The 16,597-nt window shown below is 46.3% G+C and overlaps 1 protein-coding gene across 3 annotated transcripts in view; it reads left to right on the forward strand.

The window, feature by feature from the left end:
- PAK6 (p21 (RAC1) activated kinase 6) overlaps window positions 1–14,180 on the forward strand; it is a 38,601-nt gene extending 24,421 nt beyond the window's left edge. For all 3 annotated transcript variants that reach the window (XM_054275516.1, XM_054275517.1, XM_054275515.1), the window contains 7 exons: window positions 1,387–1,989; window positions 5,111–5,602; window positions 5,840–5,973; window positions 8,651–8,777; window positions 8,957–9,082; window positions 9,752–9,886; window positions 12,143–14,180. In XM_054275516.1, the coding sequence (XP_054131491.1) occupies window positions 1,387–1,989; window positions 5,111–5,602; window positions 5,840–5,973; window positions 8,651–8,777; window positions 8,957–9,082; window positions 9,752–9,886; window positions 12,143–12,310 (1,785 nt within the window). In that variant the 3' untranslated portion in view covers window positions 12,311–14,180. The remainder of the gene's footprint in view (window positions 1–1,386; window positions 1,990–5,110; window positions 5,603–5,839; window positions 5,974–8,650; window positions 8,778–8,956; window positions 9,083–9,751; window positions 9,887–12,142) is intronic.
- Window positions 14,181–16,597: the final 2,417 nt, after the last annotated feature.

The following is a 16,597-nucleotide window of genomic DNA, read 5'->3' on the forward strand; positions in this document are numbered from 1 at the left end:
TTCATGGGTGTGACCTGAGTCTAATTCTAGGGAGTTTTAGCTAGAAGGGGACAAGAGCACTGCAGGGGATTTTCTGGAGAGGCCATAGCATGTTGTTAGAGTCTTCTTATTTTGAGAATACCCGTGTCTTTCTGGAATTACTTTTGTCAATTTTGGACAAAAAGTTCGTGTCCCCAGCAGATTGTTCCGTGACAGCAGCTGGGCTGTGGAGGAAGGGGTGTGTGTGTGGTGAGAGAGTAGGAGTGAAGACCAGAATTTCCAGCTGCAGCTGGTGTGTGTGCCATGGAGTGAGTTGAGTTGTCCTTTCTTCACCCTGTTGAACAAAAATCTTCTGTTCTGCCTTTCGTTCTCAGATGCTGAGCAAACCAGGTGCTCATTTGTGCACTGTGGTGGTGTTCTGTTGAAATTACTGGAGCTACTGTGTTGCACCAGCTAAGTATTAGTCTCAGTAATTAATTCAGCATGTTTAGAAGATCCCTGGAGCTCAGTTAGCAAACAGAAGATTGCTGTCACTCCAGGGAAGGACTTTCCTCAAGCAGAGGTTCAGGAAAGTGTAGGAGTGATCCTGTGCTGCAAATTTCTGTGGAGAAATGAAACATTTTGGTTCCCAGCACTGGAAAAGCTTCTGTAAGCTTTTCAGTTCCAGAAAAAAACAAGGTAGAACACTACCTAATATACCAACAGCTTCAAGTTGTCCTACTGTACAGAGCTGGTGTCTGTTTGGATGGAAGCCTTGTTCTTCAGTGTTTGCTTACAGGGCAGTTGTGAGCTGCTGTGACCCTTTGTTCATCATTTTTAATTATAATAGCTTGGCAGAGTAGAGCAGGGAGGCAGAGTTGGAGCAGCACAGTCTGCAGTGGTCAGGATTGGGATGTATTAGCAGAAATTGTAGAGAAGCAGACTGAGGGACGCTGATTACAACGCTATTGAGAGCGCTTCAGGGGAGAGATGAACCTTGTGTTGACACAGCAAAGGTGAATTTTGCAAATGGAGCTTGCAGCATGCTGGAACTTCTGAGAACTAATATTTCAGGAGCTTGGTGAGTGCATTAGTGATGTATGTAGTGTCACACAGTTTCAGCACAAGAAAGCCAGGAGTGTTGAAATATCCCAGTTTTGCTCTAACATAGTCTTTTAGAATGTGAGCACAACAGCAGAATTGACTGTTCTGGCTGACAGCACTGCTGCTCTGACAGCAGGATGTAACCCAAGGACTTTTATTTTCCCTCAGTAAAGGACATTGAAACAAAAGACAAAAATTGGTAATTTTTCCTGAATTCCTTGAATTGTCTTTGGCTACATGTACAAAATCTAACCTTTGGTAAGACAAATTGAGCCTTGATTCTTACAACACTGACTTGTTTCTCACCTTCCCCGTGTTTCCCAGACCGTGGTGCGGGGCAGCACCGTGGAAGTGGAAGGCTACATCTCTGGGTTGCTCAATGACATCCAGAAGCTTTCTGCCATCAGCTCGAACACTCTGAGAGGCAGGAGCCCCACCAGCAGGAGGAGAGCCCAGTCCCTCGGGCTCCTGGGAGATGAGAGACCCCCAGACATGTACCTTCAGAGTCCTGAAGGAGACTGGGCAGACAAGTACGGGAACTACCTCAACTGCAATGGTGGGTCCAAGGTGGCCCGGAGGCAGACCATGTGGCCGGATTACAAGCCCCGCCTGGAAGGGCAGTCTCATCCCAACGGCATGGTGACAAAAGCCCAGTCCCTGGGGCCCTCGGAGTTCCAGGGCGCCGATGGCAGCTGTGTGCAGCGCATCTCTGGGCTGCAGCACGTGCCCGTTGTGCCAGGGGAGAGCGACACGGCCACGAGGAGCCCGGAGGAGGGCTGGCTTCAGCGCCAGCCCAGCACCAGGCCCTCGGGGGAGGGCAGCCCCAACTCCAAATCACGGGAGAACAGCCTCAAGAGGAGGCTCCTGCGCAGCGTGTTCCCCTCGTCCAGCGCCTCAAACAAGCCGGGCCCTCCCCTGCAGATCAAGGTAAGAGTTATTCACTGGACTGCAGTGTTGACTTTACAGTTCCAGAGGTTACATATGCAGCCAATTTAATTGCAAACATCGGGTAACCATCTGTTCTTGTTATGATTAATGTTGGAATTAAATAGTCCTGAGCAGAGGAAATGTGTGGTCCGCCTGAGCTCCACGAGATGCTGCAAGGCACAGCTCAGGATGGCAGCCAGATCTCCAGCAGAAGGTTTGGCGGAGCTGCAGGAGCGTGGGCTGGGAAGGACGAGGGGTCTTAGTCACTGCCTTCTGTGAGGCAAAGGCATAACTGCAATGCCATTCTGCTGGCCCCAAAAAGCCTTTGCCATTTGGGAAATTGCCACGATTTGCATTAGCAGAGTATTCTTCTGCCTGTGTAAACCAGAACTACCTTGGGGGAGTGTGTTGGTTATAGCTCTATCTGCCAGGCCACTAGAGCAGCAGGGTTTGCAGCAGCACCCACGGTGCTGTCACACAGGAAGTCAGACTGTTGGATTTTGTAAAGGGTGTGACAGCTCATAGCTACAGCTCCCCCAGGAAAGCTGTCCTGAATGGATGACTCATTTCTTGTTAAACTGAAAATCTCTGGTTCCTGGTACTGGATAGGAAATGCAGCCATTGCTTCTTTTCCATTCTGGGCTGACCCAGCATCCATCTTCTGTGCATGGCTTCAAAGGTGATGCTGGGCCTGGCTGATTCCCAACAGCTGTGAACTGGGAGGAAGATGACAGGAACCACTGTCCAAACCAAACCTGACTGTTCTGAAGGGTGTTGCAGGGAGGAGATGTCTCCAATCCAGTTTCTTGCAGTTTGTATAAGGATCCAGGCTCAAGGCTTTGGCACAGTGGGAGAGGATTTTGAGAGAATGCAGTCCTTGTGTAACACAAACTGCACTTATTGCTGTCTCAGTGGCTTTGGGCTGATTTAAACTGCTTCAAGGCCTGTCCCCTGAGTACCTAGAACTGGCCACTTCTCTTTTCCCCTGAGTGTCTTTGCCATGCTCAGCACTTCCAGGAGCAGGACCAGAAGTTGCCAGCCCAGTGAATGTGCTTGGGAGTGTGTGAGCTCCAGCTGTTTGTCAGAGGAGAGGAATAGGGAAGACCTTTAGGACTAATCTATCTCCCTACTCCAGTGAGGGATCTGTGCCATAGTTGTTTATCTGAGATGTTCTTACCAGTCTCTGATGATGAAAACCTGGGTCTCCTGCTCTAATGGAGCTGATGATGTGTAAGAAATGTGTAATTGCAGATTAAAGGAACAGTAATAGAACTGAATCATGGAATCCCAAACTGGTTTGGGTTGGTAGAGACCTCAGTGTCCATTGGGTTCCACCCCCTGCCATGGGCAGGGACACCTTCCACTAGACCAGGCTGCTCCAGCCTGATTTTGAGCACTTCCAGAGATGGAGCATCCACCACTTGGCTGGGTAGCTGGCTGAAATGGAAAGGTAGTGCCTTGAAAAGCACCATGGTAAGTTTGAATGCACCTTCCTTATGAAGGGAAGGAGTGGTAGAACCAGTGACACCTCAAAATGTCCCAAGACAGAGAACATGTGCATGGGGACTGTTAGATTACAGGAGCAGGAAATAAGACTTATATGTGGTTAAGCAAACATGTGTGAGCTTGCATGCATGTTGTGTGCCCTTCTGCATGCTCTGGGTTATGTAAAACGTGGGTTTTTTTCTCTCTCCTGAGACAAAACAAGACTTGGGAAGTAAATTCTGTGTTGCTGTGAGCATGTCAGCACAGGACTGCAGGGGTGGAGCTGGTGTACGGGGAGGAAGGAGCTCCTGACAGGCAGTTGTGTTTGTGCTGTGCCCTGATGCTGCTCAGTCGTGTTTTCCAGGGCCTCTCTGTGTGTGAGGCTTATGCAGATTCTGCTCTTGACAAAAATCCTTGATTAAAACCCAAAGTGCATAGAATTAAATCCTACACAATTATTCCCTGTCTGAGACAGGGAAAATGAGTGCTCTTGTAAAAAATTCTCGATTGGCAGTTTTCAGTTCCCATGCCCATATTATTAACTTTATTAATAATCTCTCTGAATTGTGAGAGAGAAAAAGCTTTTTGCTTTGAAGTTTCTGTTTTGCCCTATAATATAAATGATGGGTTTGCTCTTTCTGAAGTTGCTTCTTTGACAGATCTACCATTATTTTGCATGTATTTATATACATATACTATGTATATTTTACATATACATATGTACGCATATAATGTATTTTGTACCTCACCTGCTAAATGCTGTTGATTTTAATTAATCAACATTTCCAGGGTGAGTATTAGCACGACAGTGTTTATCTTTCCTGGCATGGGAATGCATATCCTGAAGCCACATTCCCACAGGCTGTGATCTTACTACATCTCCTACACTAAATAGGGTTGGGCCTGCTTGTCATTTGAGTGGGAGGTCTCCAAAAACCTCGAGCATTGCTAATCCAAATTCACTGCAGGTCAGTTTTAAGCCAGCAAGGGGGCCGGTGGCTCTGTGTAGCAGGAGTCTTATGTTGGCTGCCTCCAGCTGTCCTGGTGCCTGGTGCTTTTCCCAAAGTGGAGAGCTAATTCCATGCTTGATCGACAGGAATGCTCTGCAGGTACCAGTGGAAAGTGCAGAGAGTGTTTTCAGTAGGCAGAGTGTAATTACCCAAAGGGAATTAGGCCAAGACTTCAAAGTGATTTACAGCCTTGGCATGAATCCCCTTTCCTTTTATACAAAGGAAGATCAGAGGCATGGAGGGATAAAGGATTTTCAAATTCTCTGCAGCACAGGTTGCCCCTGATTTTTGGTGGCAAGGTTGGAATGCTTTTTAGCAGCTGGGGTTTTTTTCTGTGGGTTTTGTGTCTTGGTGGTTTTCTTAAAGCATGTTCCCTTTAAACTGCCTCAATTTGGAGGCCGCTAAAGCGTAGCACCCATTCCCTAAGGGATTCTTGAAGATCTTGCATCTAAGGAGATCTTCATCCAAGCCAAATGTTGGACAGACCTGGAGACAAGAATCTGAAGCTCTTGACTCCAGTCTGCTCCCAGGTGTGCTAGGGCAGAGTGGGATGACACAGAGCTGATTCCTCACCTCTCTGCTTGTTAATCCAACCATCACTTTGTTTTTCCCCTTTGTTCTTGAAGCCTAATGCTTTCTTCAAGCCCCAGCAGTGGGGTTCCCCGCACAGCCCTGCAGCCAAAGCCCAGTCTCTCCCCCCAGACCAACCTGCCTCCGAGTTCCCCAGGATGATCTCCGAAGCTGGGACCCCCCAGAAGTCCCCAACAGCAGAGAAGGCTGTGGCAGTGCCACCAGGCCGGCCCTCCCCAGCAGGGTCCCCCAGGAACAGGCAGACCCAGACCAGCTCCAGCAACCTCCACCTGCCCCAGGACTCTGCTGGGAAGGGGCAGCCAGCCAGTGAGGACCCTGTGGTTGTGACTCACGAGCAGTTCAAAGCTGCCCTCAGGATGGTTGTGGACCAGGGAGATCCCAGGGCACTGCTGGAAAACTACATCAAGATTGGGGAAGGCTCCACGGGAATCGTGTGCATCGCTCGGGAGAAGCACTCGGGGCGCCAGGTGGCCGTGAAAATGATGGACCTGAGGAAGCAGCAGCGCCGGGAGCTCCTCTTCAATGAGGTGAGAGTGCTGGAGACAGTGGGATTCTGCTGTCCTCACTGGAGCCATCAGTGTGGCAACAGGAAGGGAAGAGCAGGATCATCTTCCTTTTAGTAGTGTTATGCTCGTGCCAAGACCAGCTATTGCTGGGGGATGGAGGCTCTGTGCTGGAGTTGCAGGGCTGTGTGTGTTCACTTGGTTGGATAGGATGAAGTGTGGTGATTTTGTGGTGGTCACTTGTCCACTGTGGTTTTACAGGTGGTGATAATGAGGGACTATCAACATGTCAACGTTGTGGAGATGTACAAGAGCTACCTCGTGGGAGAAGAGCTCTGGGTGCTGATGGAGTTCCTGCAGGGAGGAGCCCTCACAGACATCGTGTCTCAGATCAGGTACAAAGCAAAATCCCAGACATCAACATGGGAGAGCAGGGACAGCAGAGTGGGGATTTCTGGGACAAATTGGTTCCCTTAGAGATCTTGTGTTTGCAGTGCTCTGAAACTACTACAGTTTATAACTGTTATCAATTTTGAGTATGTGATAATACTTCTGATGTAAAAGGGACTAATTTAAAGTACTGATCCCTTTAGATACCCACTAGTCATCTCCTTGATGACCTTCCCTGTAAAACACAGTACTTATATAAGTGTTTACTGTATCTGTTGAATCCTGGCCAGGACCTTCATTGAATAAGTATTAAAGAAATAGTTTTCAGTGGTGCAACCTTAGCCACAAATTCAACCTCACTAACTTCTCTGGAGAAGTGCAGCAAAGCCTTGAGATCTGGACTCCTTCCCAAATTTCATTGCCTAAAGATAGCAACTACTGGACACTCTCCTAAATTTGTTTCCTTATCTATATTGCTTCATATTCAATAGTTCCCAAGGCATTTCTGTAGGGCAAATAAGTTGTTCTCAGATGGCCTCTGGTCCCTCTCAGAAGGTGTTCTGATGATGCAGTTATGGTGATTGTGTCTTACCCACGACTCTGGAGCACCCTCCTCCTGCTTCAGAGCAGTCCTGCAAGGCTGGAAACTGAGACAGGGAATGCCAGTGGAGAGACTGACCAAGAAGGTCTGTAGGGTGAGAGTTTCTTTTTGGAAGATTCTGGATCTTAACTGGATTACAGTTAGGCAGTATTGATAGCACTAATTGTATTCAGTTTTTAAAAAACCATAGTATACCTTTAGTTCATATATCAGCTTGGCCTAGGTCCTGTGGTGGGTTTAAGGCATGTATCTTACTCTGCTTGGTGGATTTAAGGCATGTATCTTGCTCTGTTGGGTTCTGAGTTTTGGAAGTACAATTTTGAGAGGCATCAAGAGCCACATTGTCCTCTGTAGCCTCCACAACCCCACTTGGAAGGAGTGCCCTGGAGACACTTACCTGGGCAGGCCCTTCCAGAATTGAGTTCAGAGGCATCTCAGGGTCTGCAAGCCAACATTTAATTCTGAGGAGTGCTCAGTTACAGCTTACAGGGCCAATGAAACTCCTGTAGCTCTTGGCCAGTACTGAATTGCAGATAAAAAGTGATGAAGAGGTTTATGAAGGGTCTGTGTATTTATATCCACCAGTGAGACCTCAGCCCAGATTTGTTTAAAGAAGCTTCCTTTAAACCTGTTAGTGAATGCTTTTTTTTAGCCTCATGATGGAAGAAGGATCTGTTATAACCAAAACATTTATCAGAAGTAAGCTGCAAACCTTTATCAGTATTTCCCAGGAAGGAAAATGCCATCATTGCAGTCATTAAACTTTTGCTGAGGGGGATAAGTGATTTACGTCTCCAGGAGTGAGGTAATCCTCCAGTAATCTGTTTTACACTATGCAGTCACTTGACTGAAACCAAATTCCATACGTGACAGGGTGAAAGTGCACCTCTTGTGATCTTTGGGAACCCCAGGGCTTTCAGGTGATCAGCTCAGGCACTATGAAAGGAACAGCACTGTTCCTAAAGGCATTGGGTTCTGTGCTGGGAAGTGCCACAGGTAGCCTTTTCCCTCTCCCTTTTCAGGTTAAATCTTAAAGACAGAAGTAGCCCCCTGATATCCCTCAGATTTAGTTGCCATCAGTGTGGCACAGTGCAGGTACAACCTTGTAGCTGTCCTGGTTTGGAAGAGTGAGGTATGGGATGCCACACAAGCAGCACAAGTGTAGATTTCTCAGCTGATGGTCTAGGAATTGTTATGGGTTTAGAAGGTACTGTTCACTGCACAGTTCTGCCTTCTGAGTGCTCTCTTCTCCTTAGGCTCACTTGCAGATCCACATTTGAGGAGGTTTCATTTCTGTCCTCAACCAGGGGTTGTTCAGAACAACTGCTAGAGACAGGCTGAGAATCCACAGTACTCAAATTGGTACTTCAGCCATTCTTTGAAATAATTTGCTTCTAGCATTGCTCAGTGTAAACATGCAGAGCTGTCACTGTCCCCAGATACAGGAGAGAATTTTCATTTCTACCACTTTCACTTGATTGTGAAGATTTCTGTATTGCTATTCTAAACAGCAGCAGCTTCTAAAGAGAGGCTTCTTGGGGCTCATATTCCATGTGCTAACAGTGGTAGAAATCAGTAGTGCCTTCCCTGCTTGTAGCCTGTGCTATCTTTAGTTAGGTGTGAGTGTACCCCAGGTGTCTGCAAACACCTAAAGGATCCTAAAGGATCCCTATATTTGCTGTCGAATCATGCATTGGGATTTTTTTGTGGATACAGTTGCACAATAAGCCTTGTGAATAATGTCTTTACTGTGTTTGCTTAAAAAAAGCTGTCTCACCAGTTACTGCAGCACCTTGGCATCAAGCAGCACTGCTGCCTGTCAGAACTGCTTGAAACAGCATCTTGCAGAATGAATTTAGGTACAGAACTCAAAGCGCAATTTCTCGGTATTAAACCTATGAAAACTTTAAAGTTGTCAAGCCTCAAGTAAAAAATGTTTTCCTCAGTAACAGACGTGGAAAAATGGTGATGGTGAGATGGTGATTGTCACAGGGAACCAAAGTGTCTGTGTTTCAACCCCTGAGCCCCTGTGAAGGAGCACTATGCTCTGCACAGTTTAAGTGCCCTGTCTGTAATTGCAGGCTGAACGAGGAGCAGATTGCCACAGTGTGTGAGTCGGTGCTGCAGGCTCTGACCTATCTCCACTCTCAGGGGGTCATTCACCGAGACATCAAGAGCGACTCCATCCTTCTGACGTTGGATGGCAGGGTGTGTTTCCTCAGACAAATTGTTTCCTGTCTTCTGCTGCTGCAGCTTCTGTCTCTTACTTCCTTTCTGCTCCCAATCCCTTGTTTTCCCCTTGTCCTTTTACTCTCTTTGTCTGTAGCATTTCCCTCTGTGTTGTTTAAGGCTTATTTTTAAGGTTGGTTGCTTTTCTCTCTGTACAGGTCAAACTCTCTGATTTTGGCTTCTGCGCTCAGATCAGTAAAGATGTACCTAAAAGAAAATCCCTAGTGGGTACTCCTTATTGGATGGCTCCAGAAGTCATTGCAAGGATACCATACACCACCGAGGTAAGGGACCACCTCCCTAATAGCAGGAGAGCAAGTGACAGTCTGAAGTGTCACAGGAAAATAACTATTGGCTTTTCTAGGAAGTCTCTAGATCCTATTTAGAAAACAAACCCAACTATGACTACAGCTTTGATGGTGTTAACATCAATATTTCCTAAATCAGTAGAAAACCAGATTGTTCTGCTTCTAGGAACAAGGCATCAACTTCTTGTGTTTTTACACCTAAAGCTTGGCCTAGACTTGTGTCTGCTGTGGTCCAATGTGAGCAAGGAGCAGCCTGTGACATTATAGGGATCAGTAAATCAATTCCATAAAGGTGGTGGAGGGGGGGAGATGTGAGCTCTGAGAGGCTCACCTCAGGGAAAGCAGACATGGGAACTCTGGAGTTCTGGGCAGGTGGCAGCAGACTGACTAGTTTTGTTTACCAACCAGCCAGGTACAGGCAGTTACTTGCACACCTTTACATGTTGCAACACCAGCATGGCTCAGTCCTGGGTGCAAAATTGACTTTGTTGAACTTCTGTAAGGAGCCCAAAAGCATTAAGGGCATCAGTGTTGGACTCTCTGTACCATTTGCCTTGAGTGGGGTGTTGTGGTCTTTGTGAAAGCAACAAAACAAAGACCTGCTCCTCTGGAGTGTGTGTATTGATATGACATTGTCTCCCACAGGTGGATATCTGGTCCCTGGGGATCATGGTCATAGAGATGGTAGATGGAGAACCCCCCTACTTCAGTGATTCTCCAGTCCAGGCAATGAAGAGACTCCGTGACAGCCCTCCTCCCAAACTGAAAAACTTCCACAGGGTGAGTATGCTGCCAAGCACTTGTAAGCCTGATGGTTATCATGGGCAAATATCCATATCAGCTGTTCCCAGTACAGCTGGCTGTGGAAATGGTCTTGCTCGGACATGTTTCTTGGGGAACAGTTTTGGCCTCAGGGTCTTAGTGGCTGCAAGCTGCTGCTGACAGCTGGTGGCTGCTTTAGGAAACAGCCCTGGCAGTGTGAGGGCACCTGGGCATAAATGGAGAGTGCAGGTTAGAGCTGCTTCAGGTGCACCCAGCAGTTCCCAGCTTACTGATGTTGATTGAGTAGCTTATCTTACAGGGAAGGGAACAGGAGGATCCCTGCTCATGAGAGTTTTCAGCTTCATGGCCTTCAGGACTACAAAGGATGCATTATGGTCAGAGCAGGTGAGCTCAGGACAGATGCAAACTCATGGAGACACTGCAGCAGCTCAGAAGATGAACTTGGCTCCATGGTTTCTTAGGAAAAAGTAGCAGTGACATAAGAAATAGTGATCACCTTTCAGTGCCCGCTTAAAGAAGTCTTCCTTTCATTCCATGCCCAGCCTCTGAGAGATCAAACAGCTTCTGCAGCATCCTGAGCTACCCAGTCTTTCCAATTAATCAGAGCATCTGCAGCTGCTAAAACTGAATTATTTAAGAGAGGAGACTGCTGAACTAACAGCACACATTCCAACATCAACAGCTGTTCTTTTCTTTTTGCCTTAGCAACACTAATTAAAATTTCACGGTCACATTCTGGACCTGGTGCTTGCTCTCCTTGGGCAGTGTAAAACCATTCTGGTCTGGGTCACACCTTGCTTGGTGACATGGGCATGCCACAGGCTGTGACAACCAGAGCTGGTTATGCTCTTGCTCTGCTCCACTTTGTACTGGGAAGCAGACTGGCTTCCAGCAGACCGATTTACAGGCTGGTGAGCATCCTCCCCAGTGTCCTGCTGGAGTGCAGCTCCAGCTGTGGATCCAGCCTTCCATTCTGGTGCCCATTCATGGCTCACTGTGGTTGGTGACTGCAGTTCTGGGGGCAGCAGGTTAAAGGGATGTGACCTGGGATAATCCCTGCTGCATTGCTAAAGCATGGGCAGATTTATAGACAGGGATACAGGCTGGATCCTGGCACTCGTCCTGAGCTGTGTGGTGCCTTCTCCAGCAATCCCAAGTGCAGTCATCCAAAGCACTCCTGAGATGAGCAATATCTCAGTGTGAACAGTATTTCAGGATCTACTGAGGGAACCAGAGCTGGGAAAATGCCCCCAGTCTAAACTGGGTGTAATTATCAGCATTACAATAAATAAATATATGCCAAGATAATTTTTTAATTCCATTTTAATAATGCATAGCATTAAACCAGTCAGAGATGTGCAGGGTCATGAAGTGATGCTTGGGGCTGCCTACTACCAGGCTTTTACACCCCTTCCAAAGGACAAACCTGTGAGGTCATTCAGCTTTTTGGTACTGGTGCTGCAGCTTCTTCATCTTCTTGTACCACTAGCACGAGGGTTTTTCAGGCTCTCAGAACCTAGGGGAGAACTGTTGCTATAGGACATGAAGGAACACAAGTGCACACTGCTGTTCTCAAGGTGAAGGTAAAAGGGAAGTTTATTTTCTGACTCTAACATTTATAGTTTTCCAAAAGTGATAGTGGATTGGAGGGTGACAGTGCCACTTCTCCAATGACACTGGACAAACGTAAGAGTCTGTCAACTTTCTCCTCTTCTATAAAGGAATGCAAAACAATGAACTGTCTACAGAAAGTGTGTGAGAAAGTTTGCTATAAAAATGTCAACACCAGAAGGCTTGGAAAATATTAAGAAATCAGGGTGACAGAGAACTCTATTTAACTACCTTTCCATAATCTGTGACCAGTAAAAGAATGCATTGATGCCCCCTTCCCACTCAAGTGCTGTGCCCAGGTAGCAGGAGTCCTGCAGAGTTTTTGAGCTGAAATCCAGGAAAGTTTAAGTAACGAAATGGGAAGCAGAAGTAATTCAAATGGAAGGATGTGGCAGGTAGTCTTAGTTTAATTGACTGTATCCCATTGAAAAGAAAACAGCCTAAGTGTTGTGCCTAGCAGTGACAGAAAGTTATGTCCATAGCATAAAAAGCATGTGACCCGTGTCACCTTGCTGGAAAAACAGGGATATAGACTGGGAATGTGCAGGATCCTTTTAACCACACTCACCTTGGCAGCCTGGTGTTGCATGAGCTGTGCCTGGTCCCTTTGCAGGGTTGACTTGGTTGGTTGCTTTTTCACAGACCTCCCCCGTTCTGAGAGACTTCTTGGAGAGGATGTTGACACGGGATCCATTGGAAAGAGCAACAGCACAAGAACTTCTGGATCACCCCTTTTTGCTCCAGACAGGACTTCCAGAGTGCTTGGTGCCCCTTATCCAACAGTACAGGAAGCGCACCTCCACCTGCTGACTTTATATGAGGGGAAACTCGAGGGAAAAGGAATGTTTGTAAAAGAAATATATAGAAAAAATTAAGAGCCCAGGCAGTCTCAACCTGTGAATGGTGCTTGGAACTTGCCAGTGATTGTTTTGGAGGACAAATGTGAATCCTGTCCATGCATCCTCAGCCTCCTGTGGCTTCTCCTTTGCTGAAGACAATCAATACAGACTGGATCTGAGTGAGACCAAGTCTGTCTCAAGGATAAAGCGGGTATTCCATGGCTTGCGGATCACTGCTGCCGAAGGATGGCGTTCAAAAGTGGAGTCTGAAGTTGGGTTTCTGAATGTCTGTGGGTTTCTGCACACCCAGGCTGCTGACTACTGAGCTGGAATGACATTTCCCACTTAGAAATGTGATCTTTGTTTCCTTCATTGTGCACTGGAGCCATGAGCTGACTCACTTTGGGGCACAGACCCCTTTAAACTGTCAATGCACAAAGACTTTTTTTTTTTCCTCTGAGACTTTTTCACAGATTATTTTAATTTCCCTTGGTTAAATATGGACCTAGAAACCTGCACACACTTCCTTAGGGAGCAGATGTGATATGTATATATTTGTTTCTAAGTGGCTCTCTTGCATCAACATGCTTCTCTTTTGCTGCAGAATGTGTATGGTTTAGTGGTCAATCTTGAATCCATTTCATGATTTTAAGCTTTTGGAGGGGGAAACCCTTGGATACGGTCCTCAAAGTGGACTCTATGAAGACCAGGTGCTCTTACCACCAGGATCTTATGGTTAAAAATTCACCATTTGCAACACCTTGTATGCTGGTTGGAATGTGAACAGCATGCTCCTGTGGCTTGCTTTCCCAGTCCTTTCTCTCTGGAGAGGCTGAGAAGTGCTGCCCTGGGGCAGTTATTGGGTAGCATTTTGGGAATGCTGTAGGAGACCAAATGGAAATATTTGAGCTATCCTGCATATCCCAGGATTGATTTTTGTGTTTGTGTGCTGCTGTCTGGCTATTGGTCTGCCCTTCCCTGTCAGCCCTTTAATCTGGAAGGTTTCTGGTTGTCTAAACAGCTCTTTCAGCTATTTTGACGTAGTTTTAGGTATTTTGTATGCTGCACTCTCTGATCAGTGAGATCCTCAAGGTAATTGGACTCTAGGTCGGGATTAACATTGTACAGTGATGGTGTGTGTTGTTGTGAGGTCTCAAGAATATATTTGTAGATGTGGAGCTGGAATCTTGTTTTGAAACTCCAGATACCAAGATTTTGGACTTTTAGGTATTCTCAGGACAGTCCTGCTGTCTCAGAAACTGACCTCAGAACTGCATTTTCTTCAGAAGATGTTCATAACCTCTGTCCTCTGCTATTTGCTCCAGCTACAGATCCTGCTTCAAAATTGAAGCCATGGTTGATTACTTGAAGTAATTTGGGATGGAATTCATCTGCACTGCTGCCAGCCAGCAGAGGGTGGGCACCCAGTCTGCAGAATGTGTAGGTTGGCTCTGTAGCCCATGGGGAGAGGAACACCCCTGGGGGAACAGATCCACAGGTGGTTCATCCCCTTGGTTCAGTCATCTGCTGAAGGACAAAACCACTCTCTCTCTCTCACCCATGGCAGGTAGAGAAGTCATAGGGGGTCTCTGTAAACTGGATGTCTAAGTTTGGGCTGATGGAGTTGGTTGAAATCAATTCATTAAGCTCCTCCTTAGCTGCACTGGAAAATTTTTGATGTAAAATGTTTCTGTATTCCAGATAAATTGCTTTTTTTTAATGCAAAAAAAGCAGGGCTTGGAAAAGATTTATAATTTGAAACAAACAGTCCTGCTCGTCTTTAGTTGTGAATCCTTTGCACTTGTGTTTTAAATTAAAGTAGTTCTTGATTTATTCATAAACCTGTTAAAGTGTTGAGATGCTTAAAAATGTGTCTGTAGTTCAGAGATGCGAGTGTGAACCTTGGAGTCTGCTCTAACTTCCCTGTTCTGTGGCTGTATGGCTTCTAAAACAAGAGGAGACTGGGGCAGGAGCCTGGATCCTGAGTCCTGAAACAAAGGCTTCTGGGAGACAGGGATGACCATTTTATACTTTAGCCCAAATCTAACTAAACACAGTGAGGGAAGGTCCTGGAAAAATTGCCTTCAAGTATCTTATAAAATTTTAAAATCTCATTACCATATTTCTGAGGAATGCAGAAAGGATCCATCTTCCTGTGCAGTGTAGAATTAAATCCCTGCTTCTTATGTTTCTCTCTTTGCAGTTCATGCACGGCCCAGCACCAATTAACTGCTCCATTACTTAGATGAGTGTGGAATCAAACATAAATCCTAAGATAAATCTAGATTAGCTGAGAGATTGAAGCTCCGTCTCCAGGGCTGACAGCTCCTTCCCCAGGAACCAGGCAGCCAGGCAGGAGAATGAGGATGCAGAGCAGGTTTGGAATTTGTATTGCAGTAGTGTTCAGGTCGGGATTTCGTGTATGCTTGGTGACATCTGATTGTACAGCAAGGTGCAGCCTCTTCTCTGACAAGCCCAGAGCCTACTCAGTGGGTAATTATGCTCAGAGATGCTGTTTTCTCTGAGTATCTTTCCTTTTCTACAAGGGTGCACTTGTGTTTCAGGGTTTGCTGCTGTTCTATGTCATGTTTCCCCTGAATCTTTCCCTTTCATTTTCCTTCCTGTCAGCTTTGCTGGTATAGAGCCTTTTTCCTTGCTGGCATAGCTCTGGCAATCAGCATCCAGGAGGCCTTTGAAGATGGCACATGGTATTTATATGAACAATTTGCTGAATCAAACAGGGAGTCTGTCAGTGCTGTCACATCCCAATTGCACTGGTTTATCTATAATGGTGCCTGTCTCCCTCCAACAGGCCTCTGATGTTGGATGCAGCAGCTTATTATCCCATTTCTTTTGGAACCAAATAAATCTTTGTGTAGAGGCCCCTGTTTTTTAACCAGTGGCAACAGAAGGACCCTGGTTCAAATGAGGTTCCTGAATTTGACATTGTTCAGTTTGGTTTGAGACATTGTTTGAGACAAGTGCCACCCTTCCCCTGCAGACTGGGGAGAGCTGCTGGCTATGCCCTGACCAGGTTATAAATGGGATAACAAGTAATAATCTAGATAATCTCAGGGAATCTTGACATGTGAGATACATGTGGGGCAGTGAGAGTGTCTCTAAAATGGAATAGATACTGTGCAGCAGCTCCTTCTCCGAGTGCCTTAGGCACATCAGCAGTACCTTTGCTATGGAGGTAAAAAGGACTGGGGTCATTTAGGTACAGTGTCTCCTGTTTGTGTCCCTTGCTGGGGTTGGAGTCCTCCTCTGCTTTAGACATCCTCATTATCTAATTTTTAATTATCTAGTACAAAGGTGGGCCTCACTTAAATATTTTGGGTGCAGGATGAGATCTGAAATATTCCATTTAAAAGATGAAAATTTGGAAAGGATCAGAGATTGTACCTGAATCTGCTGCTGTTCAGTGTCTGACTAGATGTTACTGTCTCAATTGCCATTGAACTGGAGTTCTGTGTGTAATGACAGGCCTGATGGGAGGCCTGTCTGAGCAAAATACCACATTGCCCTGTGCTTGGCAGGTAAGTGAAAACATGGGCAGGGCTGCACAGGAAGGAATCCTCAAGGATGTTTGAATCCCATGGGAAGAAACAGTGCTGGAAAATCAGATGGCCTCTCCCCTCTGGAGTCTGTGAGTAACCAACCATGATGTGACTGAATTGTGCTGCTGGGAGGGATGGTCGGGTTCAAGATGTGCTCGGGAACCCTTGCAGTAACGTTTGGTTTAGTGCCTTTATTTATTATGATTTATTATTTATTTGTTTGTCCGTTTCCCATCTTGCAGAACTTTCCCCCATTTTGTGCAGACAGGCAGGGAGGTGTTGGAGGCACCATGGCACACAGGTTCAGAGGCACCCTGGGGAGAAAGGGGGTGATGCAGAGTGTGGTCTGTGCTTCATGGGAGCCCTGGCTTTGCTTTTAGTGATGCTTCTGATGCACACTGAAAAGTACATTTAGAAGGTGTTATTTAGCACTGAGGTGAAATCTGTGTAAAAGATTACAGCTGTTTTTCATGAAATTTGGCATTAATCCCCTGTGCCAGTGTTGGGTTCCATGACAGAAGGGTTGCAGTGCAGAAACTGTGCTGGGGTTGTGTGAGGGCACAAGTTGTTGTGGTGGATTTCGTTGTTCAGGTTTCAAACATCAGTGGACATTAATGCCACAAATTCTCTGTGCTGAAGTTCCCTGTGTCATAGTCCAGCTGAGCTCTGGTCAATTTTGTAATGCCCATGCCTCAAGG

The sequence above is a fragment of the Melozone crissalis genome, unplaced genomic scaffold (genome assembly GCF_028551555.1).
Source record: "Melozone crissalis strain CALT ecotype California unplaced genomic scaffold, PUWL_Pcris_2 ptg000018l_1, whole genome shotgun sequence".
Taxonomy (NCBI): Eukaryota; Metazoa; Chordata; class Aves; order Passeriformes; family Passerellidae; genus Melozone; species Melozone crissalis.